The sequence below is a fragment of the Rhinolophus ferrumequinum genome, chromosome 26 (assembly GCF_004115265.2).
Source record: "Rhinolophus ferrumequinum isolate MPI-CBG mRhiFer1 chromosome 26, mRhiFer1_v1.p, whole genome shotgun sequence".
Classification (NCBI taxonomy): domain Eukaryota; kingdom Metazoa; phylum Chordata; class Mammalia; order Chiroptera; family Rhinolophidae; genus Rhinolophus; species Rhinolophus ferrumequinum.
This window is the reverse complement of record NC_046309.1, coordinates 2,024,940-2,050,715: the sequence shown is the minus strand read 5'-3', so window position 1 is coordinate 2,050,715 and position 25,776 is coordinate 2,024,940. Positions and strand designations below refer to the sequence as shown.

The 25,776-nt window shown below is 53.1% G+C and overlaps 1 protein-coding gene across 1 annotated transcript in view; it reads left to right on the top strand.

Annotated features, from left to right (window-relative positions):
• The window catches only part of DPP6 (dipeptidyl peptidase like 6), a 426,206-nt gene that overhangs the window by 344,126 nt on the left and 56,304 nt on the right, over positions 1-25,776 (top strand). The window contains exons 8-10 of the mRNA XM_033098964.1: positions 356-476; positions 23,561-23,715; positions 24,421-24,518. Of these exons, the coding sequence (XP_032954855.1) occupies positions 356-476; positions 23,561-23,715; positions 24,421-24,518 (374 nt within the window). The remainder of the gene's footprint in view (positions 1-355; positions 477-23,560; positions 23,716-24,420; positions 24,519-25,776) is intronic.

Here is a 25,776-nt window from a genome sequence, read left to right as displayed (position 1 = left end):
GCCGCTGACCAAAGCCATGTTCCTCCCATCCCCAGAGTTTGTCATCGGCCCAGGGTCAGAATTGTCCTATCTTCCACTTCCCCCAACCCTGCAAATGGATCACTGTCACCCAGCTTGAGAGAAGAGCTTGAGAAAAGACTTTGCCTCACGCCCTAGACTGCAGTCCACTCCCGCTCGCCAGTGCGTCCTGCCAGCTCTCCTGGCCCGGCTGGGCTGGCTCTGTCCATGCCATCAGCACGCACGCCGGTGACCGGGCGACTCCTGCCGGGGCCACCCGTCCACGGCCTTGCAAATCCCGTCGCCGTTTCTAACCCTCTCTCTGTTAACACTGTGTTTTTTTCTCTTTCCAAATTAGATATTTATCTTTGAAAACAACATCTACTACTGTGCACACGTCGGAAAGCAGGCTATCCGCGTGGTCTCGACCGGGAAGGAAGGTGTGATTTACAACGGCCTGAGCGACTGGCTCTACGAAGGTAGGACACGCGCGCGGGCAGGAAGCGGGCGGTCGTGTGGTCGCTGAGGCTGTCGCTGCTGGATCGGAGGGGCCGCCGCGATCGTTTCCTTTGAGTTGAGCTGCAGATGAAACTCCACTTCCTTGAGGTTGTGCTAAGTTGAAAAGATACTGTTGGAGCTTCAGGGTGCGTCAGGCACTCAGCGGGAGGCTAAGGTGCAGAGCGCTCACCTGGTGGCCAGGTGTGGGGGCTTCCCAGGACCCAAGCTGCCCCCAGAGGGCAGGTGGCCAGTACTGGGAGGTGTCTTGTACCAGGAGGTGACTTGTGGAAACAGAATATGCACAGGTTTGTGACTCCCACTCCAACAGGTAAAGTGCCTTGTTTTGTGTGTGTGGTGGGGGTGGGGGGAGCTTAGAAAAGAAATCATAGGTTAAAGCTTCAAAAAGGGGCCAGTTGAGTGACACGCTGTCCCAAGTCCATCCGCCCTGTTGGACATTCTCTACCAGTGCTTTTCCTTTGGCACCAGAGGACTCCCGTGTGCATTATTAAATCATTAGAAATCTGCGTGAGAAGCTCTCTTCTTAGACACGTAGCGCCCGCCTCCGTGCTGATGGGACCGTCACCATCACGTATGGACTGCTGTTCGGTGCCAGACACCGTGCTAAGTACCCTGTTGTCTGTCCCCTCGTTCACCCTCCGTCTCGGTCAGCTCCGGCCTCTGTCACAGAACGCCACAGCAGCTCTGGAGGCTGGAAGCCCAGACCAAGGCTCCGGCAGGTGGGGGAATGGGGAGAGCTCCCTTCCTGCTGTGCAGGCGGCTGCCTTCTCTCAGCGTCCTCAGCTGCTGTGGCCTCCACATCCCCACGTGAGGGCTCTAGTCCCACCTCTCAGAGGCCCCGCCCCCTAGCGCCCTCGCAGGAGGGGTTTAGGCTTCGCCGTGAATTCTGGGGTGCAGGGGCTGCGGCTCCGTCCATAGCACCCCCTAACAACACTGTGAGCTGAGTCCAGTTACTGACATCTCCCAGCTGAGGACGGGGAGGTTGTCACGTGTCCCCATTTACACCAGGTTGAGGGAGCGTATTGGGGAATACCATTGCTCAAGTCCAGGACGATTTCCTCCCTAAAAATAAGACGTGAATCAGGGTGCTTGTGCCCTCCCCCAACCCCCGCCGCCCCCCTGCGCTGGGCTGATAAACGGTCACTCGCCCCTCGGCCCACCCGCCTGAGACCATGTGGTCACAGAAGAGCTCCCCCTGCCAGGCTGGGCCGGGTGGGGGGTGGTCAGTGGACGCTCTGGGCGTTATGAGGTCCAGAAAGTACCGTTTCTCCCCAGCTCTGTGATTCCTCAAGCTGGGATTCTGCATGGCAGGGGCTTTATGCGTAAAGCAGGTGGACCCGTGAGCTGAGTATTACTTCCCGTCCTTACGTCACTGAGTGAAGACACTGCGGCATAAAGTTCTGTGACTTGGTTTCTCATTTTTTAATTGAGGTGTAGGTGGTACACAATGGAATGCACACTTATCAGAGCACTGTTTGATGAGTTTGATAAACGTGTGTACTGTGTAGCCCCATCACAACACAGGACACTCCATCATTCCAGAACGTTGTCCGAGCCCCTTTCCAGCCAACTCCCCCCCACCCCGAGTCTGCTGCCTAAGGCCACCGCTGTCCTGGTCCCTTGCAGCTTGTTTGCCCACCGACATGCTGGCCCTGGGGCCCCGGTCGAGGCTGTCCTGTCCAGTGTGGTCACCTGGGAGCCCCATGTTTATTCTGGCGTGGCCACGCTGCTCAGACCACCCGGGATTCCAGGTCTTTCTGAGTTGCCTTCGGGGCCCCAGGCAATCAACCTGGAAGTTTTATTGTCACATTTTCCTCTGCCCCACATGAGGGTGTCACTAGAATGAAACTAACACTGACCACTGTGGTTACGCCCTTCTGGGCACAGACAGCCACTAGTGGCAGGCCCCAAGTTCCAGAGAACTCAGCAACAGGGCACCCTGGAGGCCTGAGGCAAGAGCCTGCTACGCTGTAGGACTAATCTTAAAAAATCTATTAATACAATCGGGAGATTTAAAATATCATTTTAGTATCTTCCTAATAAAATACTAAGCTCATTGCTTTGCAATTCGAGTTAAGCTTTTGCTTTAGTAAATCCACTGAAAGGAAATTTTTCTTCGAGGCATTTACATGAAATTGTGCTGGCATGATGGCGGTGCCCCAAATATTTTACATCAATCGCAGCTGATGTGGCAGCTTAATCAACTTCGGGTTGTTCCCTGGGAGGTTCTAGACGCTGATGCTTAGATTTCTGAAGGTGGGAGGGAGGGAGCCCTGGGGGATCTTGGTTCCTTTTTTCATAACGGAAAGGTAAACTTTGAAATTGCCTTTTCTAATCTGTGACTTAATGGGTTCATTTCCAGACACTGTCTTTACAAAAAAGGAAAAGAAAGATTGAGAGGAAAAATACCCGGAAAGCGTGTGCAGAGGGCCTAAGTGGCTTGGAGGTGTTAGTTCTGAGAGGAAGCTAAGCTATAGCAACGGGGGACGCCCCTGCAGTCTGAGGCTTGTTGGCAGCAAAATGCCACATTGATTTGTTTCCCAAAAAGGATCTTAAACATATTGAACATTTCTGGAGATGGAGGGCTCCAGGAGCGAAGAGGTAGGAGACGTAGGGCTGCCGGGAATCTCTGTCCCGTGAGAAAGTGTTACACATACTGCGCAGGAAAACCTTCCCCGGTTAGCGGAAGCCATGGCCACGCACTGAAATGCCCCCCTGACACTGGCTTTGAACTCAGGCCACGTGCCGCTGGTCCTCTGGACGCCCTGCCTCGCGGTGACCGTCACACACAGCCTTTCATGAGTGAAGTGTGTATCTTGATTTTATTCTTCTGGGCAAGTGTCACGTTCACTTGTAGGCTGGCGTGGCAGAGGTGGGATGTGGCCAGGCCAGCCAAAGAGGCCTTTCCAGGGCTGCTGCCATTGGACGTATGTTTAGCTCTTTCTGAGTTCAAGCTCAGAATGTTCTAGAAACACTGTTCCCACTGTAGTCTAACCTGCCATGAAAGTAGGGCTGGAGCTTAGAAAAGTGGACTCATTCATTGCTGCCCATTTGATGCCCGAGCCGGGTCATGTGGTCCCTACCCTTCAGGTTCAGACTTTCGTCCAGAGGCTTCAAAGCCGGGACAAGCCTAAGGCCTGTTTTGTAATGCTTTACACAGTTCCCTAAGGCGTCTTCCACAGAGTCCACACGAGTGACCCGGCAGGTTTTTATGCCAGTGAGGTGCTCTGGAGACACGAGCAGCAGGTCAGGTGGGCCCCAGGGGATACCTGGGAGTTACTTGCTGATTTCTGTTTTTGATGTCATCCCATGCGTCCTCATTTTGATTATTCAAGGAGGCAGGGAGCGGACGGGCAGGTGGCTTCCGTGGGAAGAAACATTATCATGACGGAAGTGCTCCTGGAGACCCCTGGGATGGTTCTGAGGGCGTGCGCTTTTCACAGGAAATGCACCCTCCGAAAGAAGGGGGCTCTTTCCTGTTCATCAGATCACCCCACACTTTCTAGGTTCCATGGAAGTGAAACAAAATCCAGTAACACTTCCCACGGAACGTGCGCACGGGCTGTAACTTACACTGGTGGTTGACGAGGGGTTTGGTGAGCTGTGTGTGCGGCACTGGGCCTGGGTGTCCCGTGAGCCCTGAGCCCCCCTGTGTGTGTCCTAAGCAGACCATGCCGGTCGGGACCTCCGTGGCGGTCACGTCCAGTGACGGGCCCTACCCTTGCACGTGGCACGCATCCCATGTCCTGACCAGCGAGGCAGGGCTTCTAACGCCTCTCACGCTGTTTTCAAAACTCCCTGCCATACATTTAGATAATGATGTTTGGAAATGCTCTGGAACCGCTGTGGGGTGTGGGTTCCTTATGTGAGCCGTCTCTGGAATACCTGGCTCGGGCACTTCGGTTACTCGCACACTGTGCCCAGGTGGAGGGTGGCCGTGAATTATGCATCCATCACACCCGACTCCGACCAGACACACTGCTTTGCAGTAAGTTACGTGGCCAAGAGTTCAATGGGTTGGGCGTCACGTTCAAATCTGTGTGTTATTATCCAAACCACAGGTCTGTGGTTCTTCGCACTTAGTGTCGGGTACTTCTCTGATTTACAGGACGGGAAATCTTTGCTCAGACCATGAAATCTCTGTCCATACATTTCCAGAAGCTGTGACTGGCCTTGCCAAGCTCTCTCGTGAGGGTGACACAGCTGTGATAAAGCCGGGGGGAGCTTCTCAGGAACAGTGATTGTGCCTGCATTTCGATAATCGTTTCTCCGCTGAAAAGCTACGTGTACTTGGGTGGATATGGAGCTTTCTGGGTCTCTGTTTTCTCGTTCCCACTCCACTTTTTCATCTAACGTGGTCAGGAGTCAGGACCATTAACGTGTAGTTAGTCCCCCCCCCCAATATCAGTGCTGAACTATTGATCTCTATTCACCCACCAATTATTGTCTATAAGACGTTTCTATAGGAAGTGCGTTTCGCGGTGCCAATCAGCCTGGACAGGATACATGCACAGACAGGAACCTTGCCCGCGCAGTCTGCGCTCTGCGTTAGAGTCATTGGAATCACACCCCTGATTCCTCAGTGACACCCGACAGACACAGCTGTTTCCTTGGTGAGCCCCAAAGATCTCATAACTCAGCAACGATGATGCTTCACGGTCGCGTGTAGACATGAAGTACACGAGAAAAATTACGTCACCCTTCACCTGTGACTTCTAGAAGAAGATGTGAACGTGACAGTGATGATGAAAAGAGCTAAGGTTTCGTCAGCGTCTGGGAAAGCCAGCCAACCTGTGAGGCACCCTGGCGTGGAGGGCGCTCGGGCTCAAGCCGACCGCAGCGAGCTGAGCAGGGAGCGAAGGCGTCCGGTATCCCGTGTAACTGGAATGAGCGTTTTCCTGTCTAGCCCTAGTCTCCAGCCCCATCAAGGATTAATGACCTTGCCTTGGAAAGCATGTAAATTTTACCTCAGAGAGAGACACAGAGAAAAAGCTAAAACTGTTCGATAGAGACTCATTAAGCTCTGACAAAGAAATGGATGAGGTGACCCAGTACAGGCTCGTCCTTCCATGCTCTCACTGATCCAGTCAGAGCCGACGTCGGGTTTCTGGACTGCTGTACCCATCTGCATAAGAACAGCGGTCTGAGGCAGGGACCGACATGTCAGGAGCAGGGGAGGAGGGTGATAGCCAGGCTGGCAAGCCCTCCTCACCCACCAGACTGGTCCGGCCACATCTATGCCCACCACTTCCGCCTATGCCCTTCAAGCCCATCCGACCCTCCCCGGCCAGCACGTGTCCCAACCGGGCTGCTCGCAACCCACGACCTGTCCTCACGGTGCTCCCTCAGCGCTCAGGTGCACGTAGGTCTTCAGTAAACACAAACACCTAATTCATCTCCTTTTCTGGGAATGAGTGCAGGTCACAAAGTGCTGTGACCTCCCTGACATGTGTTCCAGCTGAGTTTTCTTGAAAGAAGACCACGTGGTTATCGGTTCTTTAACCCCAGAAGTACAGAGTGTTAGAGCTGAAATGGACCTTTGCAGCCATCTCGTCCCAGAGTCAGCAAACGTCTCTCTGAAGGGCCAGGTGGTAAATATTCTAGGCTGGGGCACCACCTGGTCTCTGCCACCATTCCCCAAGTCTGTCATCACAGTGTGAAAGCAGCCACAGGCCACACGTCGACACACTTATTTATGGACACTAAAGTTTGCATTTCATGTAATTCTCACATGTCATGAAATATTATTATTCTGAGGGGTTTCAGCCGTTTAAAAATGCAAAACCATGTCTTGGTTCACCGGTCATAGAAAAGAAGATGGCAAGCAGATCTTCAATCCCAATGCATCCGTTCGTCACACTGGCAGAGGTGGTAGCTGACACCCAAGGACGGGGCGTGTGGATTCTTCTCATCCATCATGTTTCTGATGATAAGCAATTACTCCAAATTTGTCTGTCCAAACAAGTCCAAGGTACTTGCAGGCGCGGACTGTATTTTATATTTGTGTGTCTCCCATAAGGACTAAGCGAATCCCTGAGTACCGCCTAGACATTCATAAAATCTCTGGGTGCCTTAATGCAGAGAAGGAAACGTGTGTACTCTAGAAAACTCCCCAAGGATGTCATATTGGTCTCCCTTATTTCACTCTCATCAGAATTTCCATTGCCACCAACTTCCCTCAGCAAAACTAAAAACAAATACCCTGATTATCAAAAATCAACGGTAACTGCTAACCTCATTGTAATTATCAGGTTCACTTTTTGTCCCCAGAGATAGAGGAAGCGGGAGTGACATTTGGGATGGTGGCAGTCCTCTTACGAAGAGCCGAGGGGTATGGAATCGTAGCTGAGCAGCCCCCAGACCACCCCTAGTGAATGCAAGGCACGGCTTACGTACGACTCAGAAAAAGCATCTCTGACTTTCACCGAACGTTTCTTCCGTACAACACCTGATGGGAATAAATGCATTGAATCCCGCGTGTGAAAACCTATGAAGAAAGTGCTGCCATTGTCCTATGTTGCAGCCGTGGAAACTTTGGTTTGACGTCATTAAGTGACTTGTCTGTGCTCACACGGCCAGTAAGTAGCTGCAACCTCCCTACCACCCGCCCATTTTGTTACTTTTGCGTCCGGAAAGCTGTATTAATTTTTGCACCTATGAATAGGCTTGACTCAGAGCTCAAGTTAGGCACTGCCCACCCGGGGCACACGTGGTGTTAGTGAATTGCTGTGGACAGAAATGCCATGCCCCCCCGCCATTGGACCAGCCACCTTACGACTAGGGTGGGGTACCCCCAGGAAAAGCTAGGTCTGTAACTGTCACTGCAAACGCGTTTCACACTTACCGGTGCACACTTGATGGGAGTCAAGTACTGTAGCTTGTGTGATTGCTTCCACGGGAAGGTTGATAAATGTCACAGGCCCCCTTGCCATCCGCTCCCTTTTCCTTGGCATCTCCTTGGAGTCTGTGAATTAATGGACCTGCTTCCAGATGAGCAGCCCCCAAGGACAGTCCAGCCCCCAGAGCCCGGCCAGCATGTGGCACTGATGCAGGGTAACTGTGAACCCCTGGGCCTCAGGGCCACGAGCTGAGTCTGCATCTGAAAACCCAGGACAGGCTTTGTTAGTATCTTAGAGAGATGAGTGATTGTTTTAATTCAACGTGAAGAGACAATCTGCTTGGACTTGTAAGATAAGAAATAAGAGAAATGTGAGAGGAAAACAGGCTTTAAGGGTATGGGAAGAATTCCCACCAATCCTGGGAGCTGTTTCTTACAATTAATTACCCAATCTGGGGAGATTTTGATAAATAATATATGTATGTTCAGTAGTCAGACTTTTAAAGCTTTTAAATTATGCATCGACTGTGAGATTCAGACAAACACATCATCATCTTTTTGCCATGGGGTCTTCATGAAATTTGAGTATTTGTGGCTGAAATCCTTGGGAATTCCTGTTCTTTTGCAGTTTTTGTCTTCTTTAATCACCTTAGGACACTGGGCCCCATACCCTGGTGGGGAGAGTTTTGTTAGTGCTGCCAGCGCTGGAAGGAAGACAGGCCAGGCTCCGCTCGTACGTACTGGAAATAGTTTCATTTGCGACTCAGATGCTGATTCCAGCCTTTGCTCTTTTTGCCATTGAACCTGTTTCCACGCCTCTTTGGGCCTTGGCTTCTTTTCCCTGGTCTGCACACATCATAGGGGCAGGCTGGCTAACCCTAAGGCCCCTCCCTCACTGACGTCTTTCTGTTTAAATATCAGTGCCGTAAACACACAGTGTGATGGCAGGAAGTGTGTATTCATTCCTGGTGACTTTGTAATGAAACATCCACCTGTGTGGGTGGTGCGGGGTCGCCGCTGTCACTGGTGGGGGCAGGGCACAGCACAGGGCTGTCTCTATCTCGTCCCCGTCCCCTCTCCCACTCAGACATCTGTCTATTGGGAAGTTCATCAGAGGATGTGGACACTCCCTCTCCCTAACCCTGCTGAAACTACCTGCTCTAAAGAAAGCAGCCTGCTTCTCTCTTTTACCCCCTTTTCCTTTCTTTCTATAAAATCCGCATTAGTGGTATAATGTTTCCCTTTGCTCAGGGATGCCCAAGGAAGGTGCAGGTGGGTGAAATGAGAGCTTCCCACGTCACAGCAACTTGAACTTGGAATCCTGGAGACTCAAGCCTGTCACTGATTCTATGAACTAGGACCAGTGACTGGAAGGAGATCCGAGAAGTCAGGTTTCAGGTTCTTAGTCGGCTCCCAACAGTGGGAGAGGCTGTTCTGGGAAGGTCAGACGGAGGGCGTTCCCCGCCATTGTGTGGGGTTATCCTGAAGTGCTTCCTGCCCTGGCTGGGGGTCAGACACTGGCCTGGTGTCTACAGCCACACAAGCTTGTGGTTCTGAGCCCCTGCCTATGCCCGTCCCCGAGCCCCAGAGGGTCCCTGTTCCCTCTGGGCTCAGGCTGATGAACCAGCCCCTCCCCAGACACGGTGCATCCACACGAGGCCAGGAAAATGCGCCCCTGAGCACGGGAACTGCCCAGATGCTTCTGTGCCCAAAGAGGTGACCTTTCAGCTCTTGAAAAAAAAAATCCTTCCGGCACCTTGTTCTTTTTTGCAGGAATAAGTCCATTTGCAATTTGCTTTATTAAAAGAAAAGCCAAACTGCTATGTAGACACCAAGCCGGTAAATAGATGTTCCTGGGAAGGTTGCTGCGTCACTTCTTGGTGAAAGCAGGGTCTGGCTAGCCCTCCAGACAGGCCCAGGCCTCCCGGAAGGTGGTGGATCCCTTGTTTCTCTGCTTCACGCCCTGATCTTTTCAGCACAGAGAGAAGCATTGTTGTCTTTTGTGCCCCAGCATGAAAAAAAAGGAGAAAGGTAGAATTAAGGCAGTCGATCAGAGGGCTGGGAGCAACTGCAAATTAGCAGCTAGGAAGGTTATAATGAAAATCTGACCAATCACGGCGACGGAATAGAAAATCACTCCCTCACTTCATTTCTTCCTCCCCAAGGGCACAGGGAGGAACGCTGCCCTCTGGTGGCCAGCCGGGCACATCGCGGCGCGGCGTCCCTGTGCTGGGGGGTGGATTTGCTAGAACTGGCAGGTCTGTCTAATGATAATGAGATGCTTGCAGTGTGTCATATGCAAACCACACAACGCTGATTAGCGAGGGAGGCTGGAGCTTTGCAAGGCAGCAGCTCCATCTGCCTCCTGGCGTGACGTTCGCCAATTTCTTTTTCAGCCTCGCCTCCCTCCTTCCCCCATTTGATTCTGCTCGTATAAAATATTTAGTGGCAGGAAAAAGGCAACAGATGCAAGTGGGAATAAATAAGATTTCCTGTATTTAGAATGAGGCCATTTATTTCCAAATACAGATCTGTCAGGCATGTTATTTATGTCTTCTGAGATTTTCCAGGACCCAGGTTTCTCAGGGCGCTTTGATTTTCTCCAGTATATACAGCACAGGGGTATAGGGAGCAGGCACTGGTTAACAGTCAGAAGCCACACGGCCATTCTATTCAGGAACGACCCTCAGCCCCGGCTCACTGTCTGCATTCTGTTTGGATGTGTATCTTGCCTCATTAAAACATGACAATCGGCAAGACTCATGTTACTCAGGCAGATGGAGTCACCAAATGTCAAACAGTCATCTGAGCTGCCAGACTGCTGAGGAACCCAGCTGTGCTCTGGTCGGCCAGGCCCACGGTATCGTGGGAAGATCAGTGAAGACCCTGAGCCAGGCTGTGGTGTCTCGGTCCTGTGGTCTGGATAAATGGCTCGGTCTCCTGCTGGAGGTCTCCCCTCCACCACTCCTCAAAGCTGGAGTGGGAGTGACACTGTACCTGGAGTCAAAATGGGTTCTGGCCCTTCCTTTGAGCAAGTTGTCAGTATCCCGGGGCCTCAACTTTCTCCTCTGTAAAATGGGCTAGCAGAGGCAGACAGATTGCCTGCCAGGCAGAGAATGCCAGCCCTGCCCATCCCACCAGATTGTGGTAAAGCTCAGAGGATGCAGGGCACCTTTGTATGAAAGTCAGGGTGCTGGCTGGAGAATATTATTATTCCTGCAGTATTTATCAAGGAGAGAAGAGCTCAGGGCGCATGTGAATGATGGTCTGTGAGGGAAGCAGAGAACGTTCCAGCGTGTCCAGAGGATGTGGCTAAGCTGGGTTCTCTCTTCACAGGAAGCCACCTCCCCTTTGAGTCCCAAAGGCACAACTTCAAAAACTCACCAGACGCTGCCCACTCTGTACGAGCCCCCCAAGAAGCCCGAGGCTCCCTGGTCCTTTGACCAGGGTGAGAACTCAGCCCCATGTGAGAAAGGGGACTGCATGTTTGCAGAGAGGACCCCCCCAAGTGGATCCCACCCTCTCTGCACACCATTTAGAATCTGATCCAGGAGGGGGCTTGGGGCCACATCCGTGGCTTGTGAGATGCTCCCGCCCCCATGCTCGATTGTGCCCCTTGCGTGGGGCCACACTAAGTACACAGCTTTAGAAGAAAATAGGGCATAGCAACAGGTCGTTTGATGGCAGACACGTGTGTGCCGTTTCGACTTTGGCAGGGGGAGACTTCCCTGGGACTGTTGCTTTTCACTCTAAAAACAAGTTGAAATTTTCTGCCATCTATTGTGGAGAAACAGAAGATGCATTGAAAGCACCAGAGAAACAGCTGATCCCACAAAATACAACTGAAATATCTGCTCTTTGTCTTGGAAACGACTCCCCAAGCGGATGGGAAACAGGCCCCAGGCTGGGCACCCTTATGACTGGAATCACGGCTGCTATCCCCGCTCTTCCCAGGGCCAGCGGACCTCATGCTTTCTGCTCCGTTATAGCTCACGCTACAGACCATCTCCTACTGGGTTATCTAGGAACAAACGCCTCGGGAGGAAGCAGCCGGACGGCTAAAGTAAGGGCTGGCTTTGCAGAAAACAGCGTGGACACTGTGAGCCCACACGGGGTAACTGCCCCTCTCAGCACCACCGTCCGCTGGCCGGGCTGCCCCTCGGAGGCAGGCCTGAGGCTTCCCGGAGCCTCATCGAAGAGCTGGGTTTTAGCCCTCAACCTCGTCCTCCCCATTTGCGTCCCATGGCTGTCTGCCTTAGAGGGTAGCTATTGTCATTTTACTGCACAAATGGAATCCTGAGTCATAGGTGCCGGGAACATGGCAGACCTGCGGCTGTCACAGGTGAGAGCTGAGCATCCAGGGAAGGGTGGTGGGAGCCGGCATCGGTCTCCCCTGACTGCTGAGAGGCAGGCAGGCAGGGGCTGTGGAGGTTTGAGGAGAGCACGCAGGGACGTCTTTCTCCAGGACAGAGGGAGAAGCACTGGGTTAGGGAAAGGCAGCGAGCAGGAGCGACCTGGGCCGACTTGGAGCTACAGGTCATGAATCCAAAGTGGAACGAGGCAGCGTGGTTGTGTGTTGTCCCCAAGCCGCCTTCAGCCGCATGGCACAGGCGTCACGTCAGAGATTAGGGTTTCCCCAAAGGATGACAACAGACTGATAGGCCGGGGAAGGGCAGAGTAAGGAGGGACGTGGGGACACAGCAGTGGGACCGCCCAGAACAGCGGGCCCCTGGGCCATAGAACCTCTGGCATCAAGTCCTGAGAGGAAGAAAGCTGGAAGTAGTGAGATGAAGATGGAACAGGTTGCAACTGACACAGGCGGTCGGGGGAGGGCTGCTGGGACAAAGGTTATTGGAGGAGAGATCAGAGGACACCAAGACACAGGTGAAGGGTCACCTGTGTGGATCCTGAAACTGTGAACAGTGAAAGAGATTGGCGTGAGCTGGCAGCCGAAATCCTCAAGACCTCTATAGATAGTTTAACCAGGAGAAGTTAGTGTAGGACAGTGCCAGGGCGTGTGCCCCAGAGCTGGGGTTCCAGGGAGCACGGTGGCACGGCCGTGTGAAAGCAGCCACAGAAACCAGCAAGCCCCAAGAGATGCTAAGCCTGTTAGCATTTGCCAGGTGGGAAAAAGCCCCTTTGAAGCCCCTTCAAAGCCCCTTTGAAGAAGCAGAAGGAAGGTGGTGCCCTTGGGGAGAGCCTGACTCCAGTTGAAGCACACAGGCACCGTGAACGTTCAGAGAAGAGCGATTGGGAAAGAGGGCAGTAGGCCGGTGAGGGACCCCGAGAGGTACCGTGGGAAGACAGAAAGGTGACAGAGCGTGTGGTCACACCAGTCTTCTTGCGTTTGGTGTATGGTGTCTAGAACCTACACACCTAAACCTAGGCATGCAGGGAGATCTGAGCACGGGAGGGGTGGCCCGTGCTGGTGCCGTGACCGCCGGCAGCAGAGGGTGGAGCCCTCGCTCGTCCTGGGTCCAAGGTCCTCTCACGTAAGGCTTTGGCAGCACACGATAAACCCCCTGCCCGTGGAAACCCCCTGCCCAACTGAATCTTCCCCAGATTCCCCTGGATGCCCTGGCTCTAGCTGTGTCCCCGGCACGTCACTCTCTAAGATCAGGGACAACCCCATGTGATGCCAGAGAGGGTGGGGCACGGTGCCTGGCTCCTGGAAAACCCGCAGGAAACGTGTGGTGGTTCTTACACTTACACTCGCTTTGGAAACATCGGCCGAGCACTTCCTATTTGCATGGCACTTTTGAAGGACAATACGTGGTGACGGGCGCCGCTGTCCCAGGGCCATCCTAGGACAGGGATGGCACAGTCTGGGCCTGGAGAGCTGGGGGCTGTGGGCCCACGGGGGGCTTCTGAGTCCTATCAGGTACCACATCAAAGGGAAGGGGAAAGATGAGGTGGACAGGTGCAGCCCCGGCGAATGGGACGGGTCCCCTCGCTTTGGCTCATCTCCGTTTAGTTCCGTATAAGCCACTTGCTGAGCACCTGCTGTGCTGGGTGCTTTGCCCTCCACCCTGGGGTCATGCTTCTCGATGGAGGTGAGTAGCTGTGGACGCACAGGACTGATTATGACTGAAGGAGCTGGACGTCTGCAGGGGAAAGTCACCCTGGGGATGGGCCCGTCCTCCTTTTCCACCAAGGCATTCCTGTCTGCGACCTTGGGTCCTGCCCAGACTCCAGCCTTACATTACCTCCTTCTAAACCCCTGCAGAACTGGAAATTAGTCCTGACTTGTTGGGTGGCCAGTTACACAGCAGGAGTCAGTGGGTGGCTTTGCAGAACTTGGTCGTTACTCAGATGAATTGTAGCCTTATACAACGGTACACAGAGGTGCAGCCAGGGTCCCCTGGGAACCTGTTTTTCACTTGAAAAGAGCCCATGCCCTGTGCCAGAGAGGGCACTGAGTGTGTGAGCAACACCCAACAGGGATTGGTTGAGTCACCAGTGTTGTCCCCATGTCACATCCATGAGTCACCCACCTCAGGAAGTAGACGGTCATCATGGCAGCTGTTCTCAAAGGAAGGGCAGGCATAGACGTCCGCTGAGCTTTCGTCTCTCGTCCATTCTCTCCCCTTCACAAGCACAGCCTGTGTTTCGGGAAGAGCTGTCCAGCTCAGGTTCAGGGTCCAGCCCGGAGCAGGACAAAGCTCGGGTGCCCATGGACGGGGCACCGTGCCTCTTCAGCCTAACGCGCACAGTCCACAGAAGCTATGGCAACAGTCGCAGGAAGTTCAGAGGACAGAGGTGGGGACGGGGGGGGGGGCAGGGGTCACTGTCGGGAGTGGCTGAGCCCTGAGCTTGGGGATTTTCCCAGCTTTGCCATCCCATCTCTCCCACTTCTCCCCATCTGCATCCGAGAAACAGCTGGCAACACCCTGTGCCGGTACCTGTGGTGAGGGGGACCCCATCCCTTCTCGTCCATACTGAATTCTCGAGCTGCTGCGCCAGTCAGGATGTGTCTGTACAAGCTGAAAGGCAGACTCTTGTTCTTTGAACAATAGAACAAAGAAAAATTAATAACTTGGTGCAGTTGGGTATTGCAACTGTTCCGAGTGTTTATAATTTGCAGTTAATTAACCTTCCTCTTTAAAAAAAAAAAATTCTTCAGGCCTAATTTCCTATCTGATACACATTGCTTTTGATAACCGTTATTTTTAAAATATGTTGTCACTAATATTAAGAAATAATTATGCGGAATAGCTCAGACTGATTAAGGTGACGATTGCTCTGTGAGGGTTTTCTTTTGAAAATATGTATTATAATCAGCTTCTCTGCGATGCATCCTAAGAAGAAACATTATTTCCATTGTATAATTTTAAAGCTAAAGCTTTAAAGGAAACGTGTATAAAGGAAACGTTATGTATAATTTCAAGGGGCATAATTTTTGCTTTGTGGTGAAAACTTCTAAGTTTCAGAAGAAGGCAACGTAAAATCAGCACTTTTAAGAAGCTCTTCATCAATGCAAACCGTGGTCCATCTCAGTTGTCATCCAGTTAAAATTCCAGTTTTGGAATCTCAATCATGTTTAACTTGTGATTGTGAACAAGACAATCAGCTTTGGCAAAATACCAGGAAGAAATATAACCTCTAAGGAAATTAAAAACCATGGTAGGGTTGATAATACCCTAACGCAATCTCTGCAGAGATTATTAAATTAGTATCGAGTGGCTGTGCCAGAATTTGACTCTGGAAAGTCGAGCTCCCGAGCGCTGCACAGCGACCCCTACAGGCAGGATGCTGCGGAGCCTTCCGCCTCCTCCCTGGGCCCCTCCAGGGAGCCCTCCAGGATGCTCCTAGTCACTGTCCTGATCGCCAGCCCTTTGTGACCACGCGATTTAGCGCAGGCGCTACTCACGGAACCACTAGGGGAGAGCCAAGGAGGATGAGGTCAGCCACGGTCAGGTCCTCCCGCGTCCACCTGTCTCCTTCCTGTTGGGTGTGAACGCAAGCGCCCCGCAGGGACCGCCATGGTGTGGGCAGAAGCACCTGCCTGTGGCCAGTTGCTCAGCCACGCAAGCGCCCTTCTCTCCTCCTGCCTCCCTCCGTCCTCACTCAAAGACAAGGCGAAACTAGAATCGGACCAACAGGCCTTCCTTTCTTAGGGCCTCGAGTGATTTTTAAATGCACACAAAGTCATTTTGCAGCAAGAGCACCTCCTTACAATGGCCGCCTGCACGGAGGAGGTGGGAGGCCAGACGCTTTCGTCCCTCTTATGTTTCCCGATCCACCCCCCGTTCCTTGGTGAGACCCGATGGCAGAAGCCGATGTCCTACGACCTTTTCCGTTCTCCCGAGCTGCCCCAGCGTGCTTGGACGGTTGGCGCTCAGTGTGGTCCGTCACTGGCGTGGAAAATTCTGGGCACACACATGGGAATGTTGACCCTAAACAAAGGTCCATGCTCACTCTCCTTAACAACAGGATATTTGGGGCTTTACAGTTCACTGGAGGCCATACATCATTGAAAGGTCTTCTCCACTCTGCGGGAGGACAGTCTGTAGCTCAGGAGATGGCTCGGAGAGGTCAGCAGCCACCGAGGAGCGGGTGGCTGAGCGCGACCTCAGAGCGTGTCCTTACCAAGCGCCATGTGCTTCTCTGCGTTCCCCTCCCACGTGGGGCCCCCTGTGGCCAGACTTACTTTCAGGCTGTTCAAAACACACTATTTTCCAGAAAGTGCAGGCTTGGCAGACCTCTGCTTGTAGTTGGTGGTTACTTTTCCGAGCGCTCAGGAAACGGGATGGTGTCCCCCTGGTGACAGGTGTCGTAGAATCCGCTCAAAGGAAGCCCCGTGAGTGTCTGAGTCAGGGCCCCAGCCAGTCGGGGTGGGGAAGGAGGCTGCGGCAGGGAGTCTGCTGGTCCGTGCCCACACGGGGTTGTACACAGGACAAATAAACGGTATGTCACAGCACATTTGAATGTCTGTCCAATATATACACATGCTGTTGTGATGAACGAAATCCAAATTATTTTTAAAGAAATGCTGAGCATTTCAAGTTGAATTAAGATGTGGTTTCTGCCTTTTGTTTTCCCCCCTGTAAGAAGGGGTGCTCATATTCAGGAAGGATGAAAGAAAGTGACAACCCCCTTATTTTATGGTCGAGGAAAAGATGTCTGGAGAGGAGAGTTACAGCTGGAGCCCCGGTCTCCCAGGACAGCACGGTCCTAGAAGTAGCAGGTGGAAACCAGGCATTTTCCTACATGACACTATGTTTGTGTGGATTTTTCTCCAAAAGTCACTTCTCTCTCTACTGGGACTGAGCCTGATTTTGTGGGGCCCGAAGCTTATGTGATTTGGGGGACCCTCTTTAGAAAAAAATCCACCTGATGACACACATAAGGTTCAGCCTGAGAAGAGGGGCCTGGGACTTCAGCTTCTCCTACTGCGCCACCTCTGCCCCCCCAGCCTCTGCCCCCCCAGCGGTCCCCGCCCAACGAGCTCCCTCCGTGCCCTCCTCTCTTCTCCCCAGAAAGCACGCCCTCCAACTCCGTGCTTACTTACTTAATCGTCACCTAATCGTCCCATCTGTTTCATTATCACTTGATTACGTCCCCGATGAGGACCCACTTGTACTTTAAATACCTCCTTCACGTCGGCACAGTAATTGAGAGTAAAGGAAGGGTGAGCAGGGAGAATTGGCGAGGCTCCTTCCTACTTAGGAAATAAGGTTAAGGTGCACAACTGGAGAGCTTCTTTCCAGAGCCACTTGTCCTCTCGCTCAGCAGGAGGGCGGGTGACGATAAAAGGTGACAGGAGGCCAGGACCGACCCCAGGGCCAGGCCACAGGGCCAACCAATACCAGAGACCAGACACCAGCGTCTCTGCTCCCTTCGGAAGTGCAGCTCTTGGCTGGGTCTCCAGCCCTTCTCACACGGGGCTGAATCCCAGCCAAGGCCAAAGCGGGGACCCCGTACCTCAAAAATAAACTTGAATTCAGACTGAGAGCATTGTTCTCAAGTGCACCGTCAGGAGTTGGAGTCAGCAAGCGCCCGTTCTTGTTCTCTGGCTCATTGGAAGACCCCGAGCCCGTGCTTCTACGTGTTCACACAACTAGCACATTCTCTGTCTGCCTTACTAGGATGGTCACTCATCCCCTGAGCCTGGGGTGCGCAGGGGGGATGAATCAGTGAGCCAATGAAGGAGAAACGAGAGCATCTCGAGATGCGTACCTGCCTGGGTGGGCAGTACGTCAATAGAAGGCATCATCGGGTGTACGTTCCGAAAGCTTCCTTGAGGCCCCAAGGTAAAAATGAAGAGGAAAGAGTGAGGAGAGCCAAAGAAAGAGGGTCACAGAAGACGAGGAGCCCAACACACTCACCCAGGTTTCCTCACTGCCTTGTTATCTTTCTGTTCTTAACTGAAGTTGATTCGGTGATTTGAGTAAACGGCTTCAAACAGTGGCCTCTGTAAGTTGGTCAGAGCTCAGCAGACATAGCTCTTCTGTCTGTCTGGCACCATTGGCGCAACTGGAAGGCTGGGGCAGGAGCCACCAAAGGGCTGGCTCACTTGTGTGTCCCGTGGTGGCTGTGAGCTCACTCGTGTGTCCCGTAGTGGCTGTGAGCACACTCGTGTGTCCCGTGGTGGCTGCCAGCTCACTCGTGTGTCCCGTAGTGGCTGTGAGCACACTCATGTGTCCCGTGGTGGCTGCCAGCTCAGACCTGGTCCACGTCAGCTGGGACACCTACAGTGGCCCCTCCGCCTGGCCCAGGCTTCCCCACAGCATGGAGAGTGGCCTCAAGGGGCAGCACCCCTAATAGGAAAGCCAAGGGGACGTCTACCGTCACTTATGACCTTAGGCATCACCTCCACTGTCAGGCCGCCACAGGACTGCCCCCGTTCAAAGGGAAGAGACCTCACCTCTTAATGGTGGGAGTGTTAGCTCCTAGAACAGCATGTGGGACCACATGTCGCCAGGACCCATTTTGGAAAATACAGTCGACCACACTCAGCAAAGAGTCGAGTTCAGTAGAGTAATTTATACTAAAGTATAAGTGACTTCCCAGAAAAAGTGAGCATTAATAACCCCAAATAACGGCAAGTGGTTTTTATGAGTTCGGCGTCGGAAGGTTTTTCTGATGTTGTTTGTGTACTCCAGGCCGCGTGTACCCTGATCTTCCCCAAATTAGTCCCCCCGGGTAGTTAATTCCCGCACCGACCATGGCATTGCAGCCCACAGACTGACTTTCACTAAGGTCTCGGGAAAAGCAGCAAAATAGTAACTGCTGAGCCCTGGGGGTTTAGACCCACAGACATAGAAGTTCTCCTGCGAGCCTCTAAGTTCACGCGATGGTCTGGCCATCGGGGCAGCAGTTATAAATTCAGGACGACTGCATTTTCTGCTTTCGGAGGCAGCCACCGCTGTGCGTTCTGTCGCTGAAAAAACATGAGCTGCCCCCTAAAATGCTGCCTTCCTGACAGACCATCCAGACAGTGGGAGTGAACGGCGTGGCCGCCGTACGTGAAACATCCAGTGTAGGGGAATCAGCGAAGTGTAGAATGGCAGGCGATCGAGTTAAAAGCAGGGGACCAAGAACCCGCGGTCTCGTCAGCCCAGCGTCGTGGCCGTCAGTGTCCAGCGATGCAGAGATGCAGTCATCGCGTGTCGGCGCCCTCGCCACCCCCGAGCCCACGCAGCTGTGGTGGGATTCAGGTGTGCGGCCTCGGCCCGCGCGCCCCTGGCCTCCCACCCTCACCTGGCCTCGCCCAGGGGAATGAGGCCTCCAGGAGCCCTGCTGCGTGTGTTGGAAGAGCTCAGGGAGCCAGGAGCAAACAGAACGAGTCCCCAGAGCACTCGAAGGCCTGTGTCCTTTGCTGTCTCGTGCCTGTGCGGCCCTCATCCGCCCTGCATTTCTCTGAAGACAGACTTCCACCCCATGCGGGGCTGTGTCCGGGGAACCATCAAGTGCTTTTAGGCCCTGGCCTCCGGGTGCCTTTGGTGACTCTCGGGGCTGCTGTCTCCCCATCTCGCCCTTCCAGGCCTGGGTGACCTTCCATCAAACCTGGGGATCCCATTCTCCACAGTTACAGCTGACTCAGCGTCTGCTGCCCGGACACGTAACCAGAATGCACACCAAAGTCACCTAGAGAGAGCTTCTGCAGAAAAGGGGGCTGTGCCCTCCCTGCGACCCCAACAAATACTGATTGTTCTGCGTGCAGTGGGGCCTGGGCCGCTGTACCAGAAAGCACACGCATCGCCACCGCTCCCCTGAGAAGCGCCCTAACTCCCAGGAGACTGTCAGGGAAGGATACTGTGGACCCTCTTGTTCTGGAAACTGCGAGGATTCCTCCTCTTTGCTGGACTGGCCTCGATCACCTTGAGGTAGCACCAAAGGGATTTGAGCTACTGGATACGCCCTAACGTTGTTGGCAATGAGTGAGTCGTACCCCACGCCGTGGAGTTGGGTTCTTCACGATCTGGTGACAAGAAATAGGGACCATCGGCCCACATTCTACTATGCGCTTACGCCACATGGGTAAAATTTTCCGTCCCTTCAAGGGAGAGGCGGTCGTGACTAGTGAATGTCCCCAAATGTGTCTTTCTTGTTTGATGCTAACATGGCCCCCGGAGAGGACGGGGTAGGCAGACGGAAGATGTATTTTCACAAGTTATTTGTATTTGTTAGAAAGACAACTTTCTCGTTTTGTTCCAAGGCAAGAGCTCATGCAATTAATTTAGTCAACGAAATAGGGTGGTGGTTGTGTTTTTCCCTGCAATTCTGTTTCTAAACTTCCTTGGGTTCACGGCATGTAAGCCATCTGCCTCATTAAGCTGGAGATGCAGGAGAAAACATGTGCAGAACAGGCACATTTGTAATTAACTCAAAAATGTCAGGATTGCATCTTCCTGGTTCCTCCCCCTCAGTTTCTCCTACTTAATTATCCCTTTACTGAGCAACTCGCACACAGGAAAATAAAAGCAAGGAAAATATGTCCAAGGGCCTTTGGAGAACACCAACAGAAGCCACGCTGCTTTGTACGCCTGGCCTGTGGCTTGGCAGAGTTTCTTCTATTTGCCATCATGTGCTGCAGGGTGGGATGGAAAGGGACTAGCCTTTGTCCACACACCTCAGGTATTTGTCCTCCCTGGTCTCTCGGTTCCCGCCAACCAGCATGTGGTACAGTCAGGAGTCATCCTTAGTCTGAATTCTCCGAACAGTGACGTGAGCTCAGTGGAAATACTGTGGCGTTGGCTGACGGAAGTGACAGAAAGACGCTTTTCTCAGCCCAGCCTCAGCCCTCGCCTCCACCCCATATTTTCTCTCTCACATCCTGTGCTGGCCAGACCGAAGTTGTGCTGTTTCCTTTGGCTCTGAGGGCAAGTCTAGAAATGAGATAGACACAGAGATGGGTGCAAAGGGGCAGCGAGCGGAGCCCTCCCTCGCCTGGTCGTCTCTCACCACGCATGTGGGTCTGTCTGACAGTAGGCGGCACGACTTTGCACAAGCGTGTGGATATGTCATCCTGTCCTTTCAGGAGATTGCTCCGGGCTCCGAGAGAAGACACAGACGAGTTGTCTCTGCAGGGGCCGTCGGGGTGTTTGTTTGTTTCTGTCCAACATGCTTCATTCGTGAGCCTTTGCTGCAGCTGGCCGTTTTCCTGCTAGGGTTTTCCTGAGGCCACAAACTGAGGACCCTGACACCCGTGGCCAGGCTCCCCACCACTGGTCTTGGGGGCCTCTGCATCCTTCTCCGTGTGCCCCCAGAATTCCGCGCGTCCCAATGACGGTGCTCAGACCCTGATGCGTTCCCACCCCGCTCCCCCCCGCCCGCCCTGCAGCACAGACCTGATGGACTAGAAGTACCCAGACTGCATTGCAAATGGTGCCTGTTTTTTCCACCAGACCATCTGCCGGACACGGTTCCTCACCATCCCACCCGGACGAATCAGGTGATTCCGCCTCAAGTCACTTCTGAATCACCTCATTCCAAACTCGCACCTGAAAGCACTTTGCTGGCTGCTGAAGGCACTGGAAAATTACAAGCCCTTGAGCGTTGGCTGTCTTTCTTTTCTTCTTCTTCTTCTTTTATGTTTTTAACCTCAGCAGACCTTTGCATTTTTTAGGCTCTGGAAAAGCTTCTGAGTTGATTCGCGGGGTGCCCTGAGCTCTCAGAATGCCGGAGGGGGGGATGTTGGAGCTGACCCGTCTGATGTGGAAGCAGAAGCGGGGCCGGAAGCCACGGCCCCGGGCCCGTCGCCCAGTGTTCACTGAGCAGGTTGTGTCCGGGGCTGGTGGACAGTCCATACGCCGACGGCTTCGTGGTGGATGAGACGCTGCTGTCTGGTGACAGAGTCCAGCAGCAAGCCCACGTCTCTGCGGGCTGCTGGCAGGCCTGGAGGACAGCACTCCGAAGGGAAGAAGAATTGTTTAGGAGAATGACACGTAATGAATTGTGTGACTCCCGGCACTGCTGCTGCAGGCCCCAAAGACATCGGGGATCCTCCCCCTAAGAAACGAGGCTGAGGAAGCCAGCCGTGGAGGGACAAACTGTCCCAGCCATCAGCTGCCCCCAGGCCCAGGAGTCTGCCTCTGGTACCCACTCCAGAAGGAAGAACGGCAGCGTACCCCACTGTCAGTCCCTGAACTTGGCTATGGAACGCGTGCGTAGCTGGCAGCCGCGGGGCCCCACGTGGCCCTGAGCTCTCACCTCCATCCCACACCATCTGGTCCCGCCGACAGCCACGCACCCAGCAGGCTCCCACGCCTTCCTGCCTCGCTTCCTGCCCTGTCTGTGAGCCTTTCCGCTTGTGGGCTGTCATCCCCGGGCGTTATTCCAGCATATGTTGTTCTCTGCTGTGTTCTAGGCGCTCGGTTTGTTTCTTCAACGTGATTTCAGGTTCCCCAGTTGCCTTCTGTCACTATAGATGCAGGGAGCCGTATATGGTACACACCTAATAACGGCCAGTTGATGCATATTATGTGATTGTAAAATTATAGTGATCATTATTTCCAAAACAAATCTAGAGGGAATTACTTCACACACAGGCCGTGTACAACAAAGACTCTTTCTTGATCTCAGGGCCGGTTGCACTGAGATGGAGCCTCTGGTTCCTAGTTCTCTGACTTGTGACACTTGGGATGTCTTCTCTTGGCTTGTTTTTAAAAAATCAGTAGACTTATTCTTCCTGGAATAGATCTCAGATCCTGCAAAACTCGTCCACAGTTAAAACTCTCATTCGCTAAGACGCTTGTGGGATGGGACGGAATAGTGAGTGTTTCTGGTGGAAACCTAAGCAGTTCTGTTTCAGTTCCGGCGAAGATGTGGTCATTTTTTTTTTCTGCTGTATGGATGAAATCACGTCCTTTCTTTAAGACTGAAGGGCACGCTGCGCCTTGAGCTCATTCTGTTCTGTGTGTAGGTTGGGAGCTCCATCAGTAGACATACACACACTATACACACAGTAGATGTGAATATATAGTGTACACACAGTATATACACAGTAGGCACAAATACACAGTATGCACACAGTAGGTACAAATACACAGTCTACACACACTACGCACATTAGGTTTGACTGTATAGTGTACACACAGTATATACACAGTAGGCACAAATACAGTCTACACACACTGTACACACAGTAGGTGTGAATATATAGTGTACACACAGTATATACACAGTAGGCACAAATACACAATATGCACACAGTAGGTACAAATACACAGTCTACACACACTGTACACACAGTAGGTGTGAATATATAGTGTACACACAGTATATACGTAGTAGGCACAAATACACAGTATGCACACACTGTACACACAGTAGGTGTGAATATATAATGTACACACAGTATACACACAGTAGGCACAAATACATAGTACGTACACAGTAGCCATGAATATATAGTGTACACTATTCTAACCATCTTAAAATAATAACCCTCAGCAGCACCGTAATAATTCAACTCAAAGCACTTGTTAGGCTCAGAGAGCTCAGATTTGTGTCCCAAAACATCTGTGTCCCGACAGCCGGCCTCTGTTCTGCGGGGACTTGACCGGTGGTTGTGCTGTCCTGCGCCCTCCCTGAGCCCAGGGAGTCAGGGCCACACAGGGCACAGTGGAGACCTGTCACAGTTGCCAAAGATCCGTGTCCCCAGGGACTCACTGCTTCCCCGGCAGCTCCCGGCCGTGTCTGCTCTTCGCTGGACCCCACTCCCTCTGTCGCCTGTCCCCATCTCTCCACTTGGTTTTCCCCTAGAGGAGATTCTGAAGACCTACATCGCGCACTGGTGGTCTCCGGATGGCACGCGGCTTGCCTACACCACCATCAACGACTCCCGCGTGCCCATCATGGAGCTCCCGACCTACACGGGCGCCGTGTACCCCACCGTGAAGCCGTACCACTACCCCAAGGTAGGCAAGAAGCAACGGGGACCCGGTGCCTTGTCCCTCGGCTCCCCACCCAGCCGACCGCATGTCTGTGATAACCAGACACGTTAGGACCAGTGCAGTAAACAAGGCGAGACCCATTATCTCCCGTTACACTGCGCTCAGGTTCCATCGTGGCTGAGTTCAGTTTCTTGGCAGATTTACTTTATTTTACATAATTGAACTGCCGCTGATCTTTTGTCTAACCTTCACCCGAACCACAATAAATACATTCCCTCCACCGTGCTTCCCTGACAACAAAACTTCACACTGCGCATTCTTGGGGCACTGTTTCCTCATCGCTTTTTAGGATTTGGCTTCTGAGAGACCAGAGGGAACGTGTGCCCCTGGGCCCCAGGTCTGGGCTGGACGGTGGTGCTTGGTCATGTTCTGACCGGTGATGTGTCTGATTGCTTCCCAGACCAAGCTGCCAGGAGAGGAGCAAGGGCGCAGTGGTGGGAAGGGGGGCCAACAACCGTGACCACGTGGGAGGAATGAGAGGGGAGTGGGCTTCTTGGGGCAGAGACGAAATCGGTCCACTTGTCTCCGGTCCTAACATTCCACGCAGGTCGACCTGCTCTCGGCAAGTTTGCTCCTTAGTGCTGAGCTCCAGGGTTTGCGGGGTGCTGCCTGTGGCCAAGCTCGCAGTGCTCAGGCTGACTCACGTCTCTGTCCCTTTGTACTTCCCAGGCTGGATGTGAGAACCCCAGTATTTCCCTACACGTCATTGGTTTGAACGGACCCACCCACGACCTGGAGATGATGCCACCGGACGACCCACGAATGAGGTTTGCTTCCTTCCCTGACTTACGTCAACACATAGTGATAATTAGGTGACTGTTCCTTTACATGGTCGTTTTCGGGTTCAGATGGTTCTACCGCTAATTTAAATACCCAAGAAAAAGGTACATTATCTGAAGTTTTCCTTACTGCTTTGGGAGTCGGTTTTCTGGGGAAAGAACACCAGTGAACCCAGCATTGCTGTTTCTTACCTACGTCAGGAGCCGGTTCTGACAGGCGGGGCCCCTCCCAGAAGGGGGCCATCCGGTCAACCACATGCGTCCAGCAGGGGGCGCACTGTCTGGCACTGTCGTCGGACGAACTGACGCCGTCTTTCCCCAAAAATCCATGTACTCAGACATTCTGCCCATGGCGCCCCATTTTGACAGCATTTTTTTTTAGAGCATTACTGGACCCTGCTGGGTCCAGGAACCGAAGCGTGAATCCTGTTCCATGAGCCAGATCTCCCAGGGGGGAGGTAACGCGCGTGTAGTTGGTGGAACACGTTGACCCAGGTGATTGTCCTGTTATTATCGAGGTCTGCTGTCCGTGGAGTTTTCTTTTAGGTCCAAATAACTGAGCAGCATCTATCAACGGGAAGGGGTCTGAATATCAGCTTCATTTTGTCCCAAAGTTCCAGCAGCCTAGGGACAGATGAACATCCAGAGCCCACTTACATCACCGTTACACCTCTCTGCTGAGAATACGGATGGGAGAAGCAGAAAAAAAAGAGGAGGGACTTGGGCTGGCCTCAGGGCCCACTCATTTATAATTCCCTGTACGTCCATAAATGGGCCCAGTGCAGCCAAAAATGATGCCTTCTGAGACTCAGCAAATTCCCCACCCAAATTTGGCCAGAACTCTCGCCTGGCTCCTTACTAGTCAGTTACAAAAACCCCACCTGATTCGTAGCTTGCGGCAGCTTCTGGCAGGGCAGGAGCCGTGGCCCCCGCCACTCTGGCTCCCCCCGGGCCCAGCGCAGGCCTGCATGTGTGGGCTCCGCTGGTGTGCTGGGAGTGGTATGTGTGCTCTTCTCCTGCGGCTGCTTCCGCGGTCAGACCCTCTGCCCGGATCCCAGAAGCCTGAGGCCCCTGTGCAATTCTGCAGAGGGTTTTGCAACCCTTCCTTCTTCAGGGAAGTGTAGAATCCCGTGAGGCCCTCAGCTGCACAGACCAACGCTCTCTAACGGGCCTGACTCTCCCGCCCTGGACTTACATCGTCCCTCTTGCAGCCGGCCCCTGGGGCCTGACGCCTTTATGGCACCCC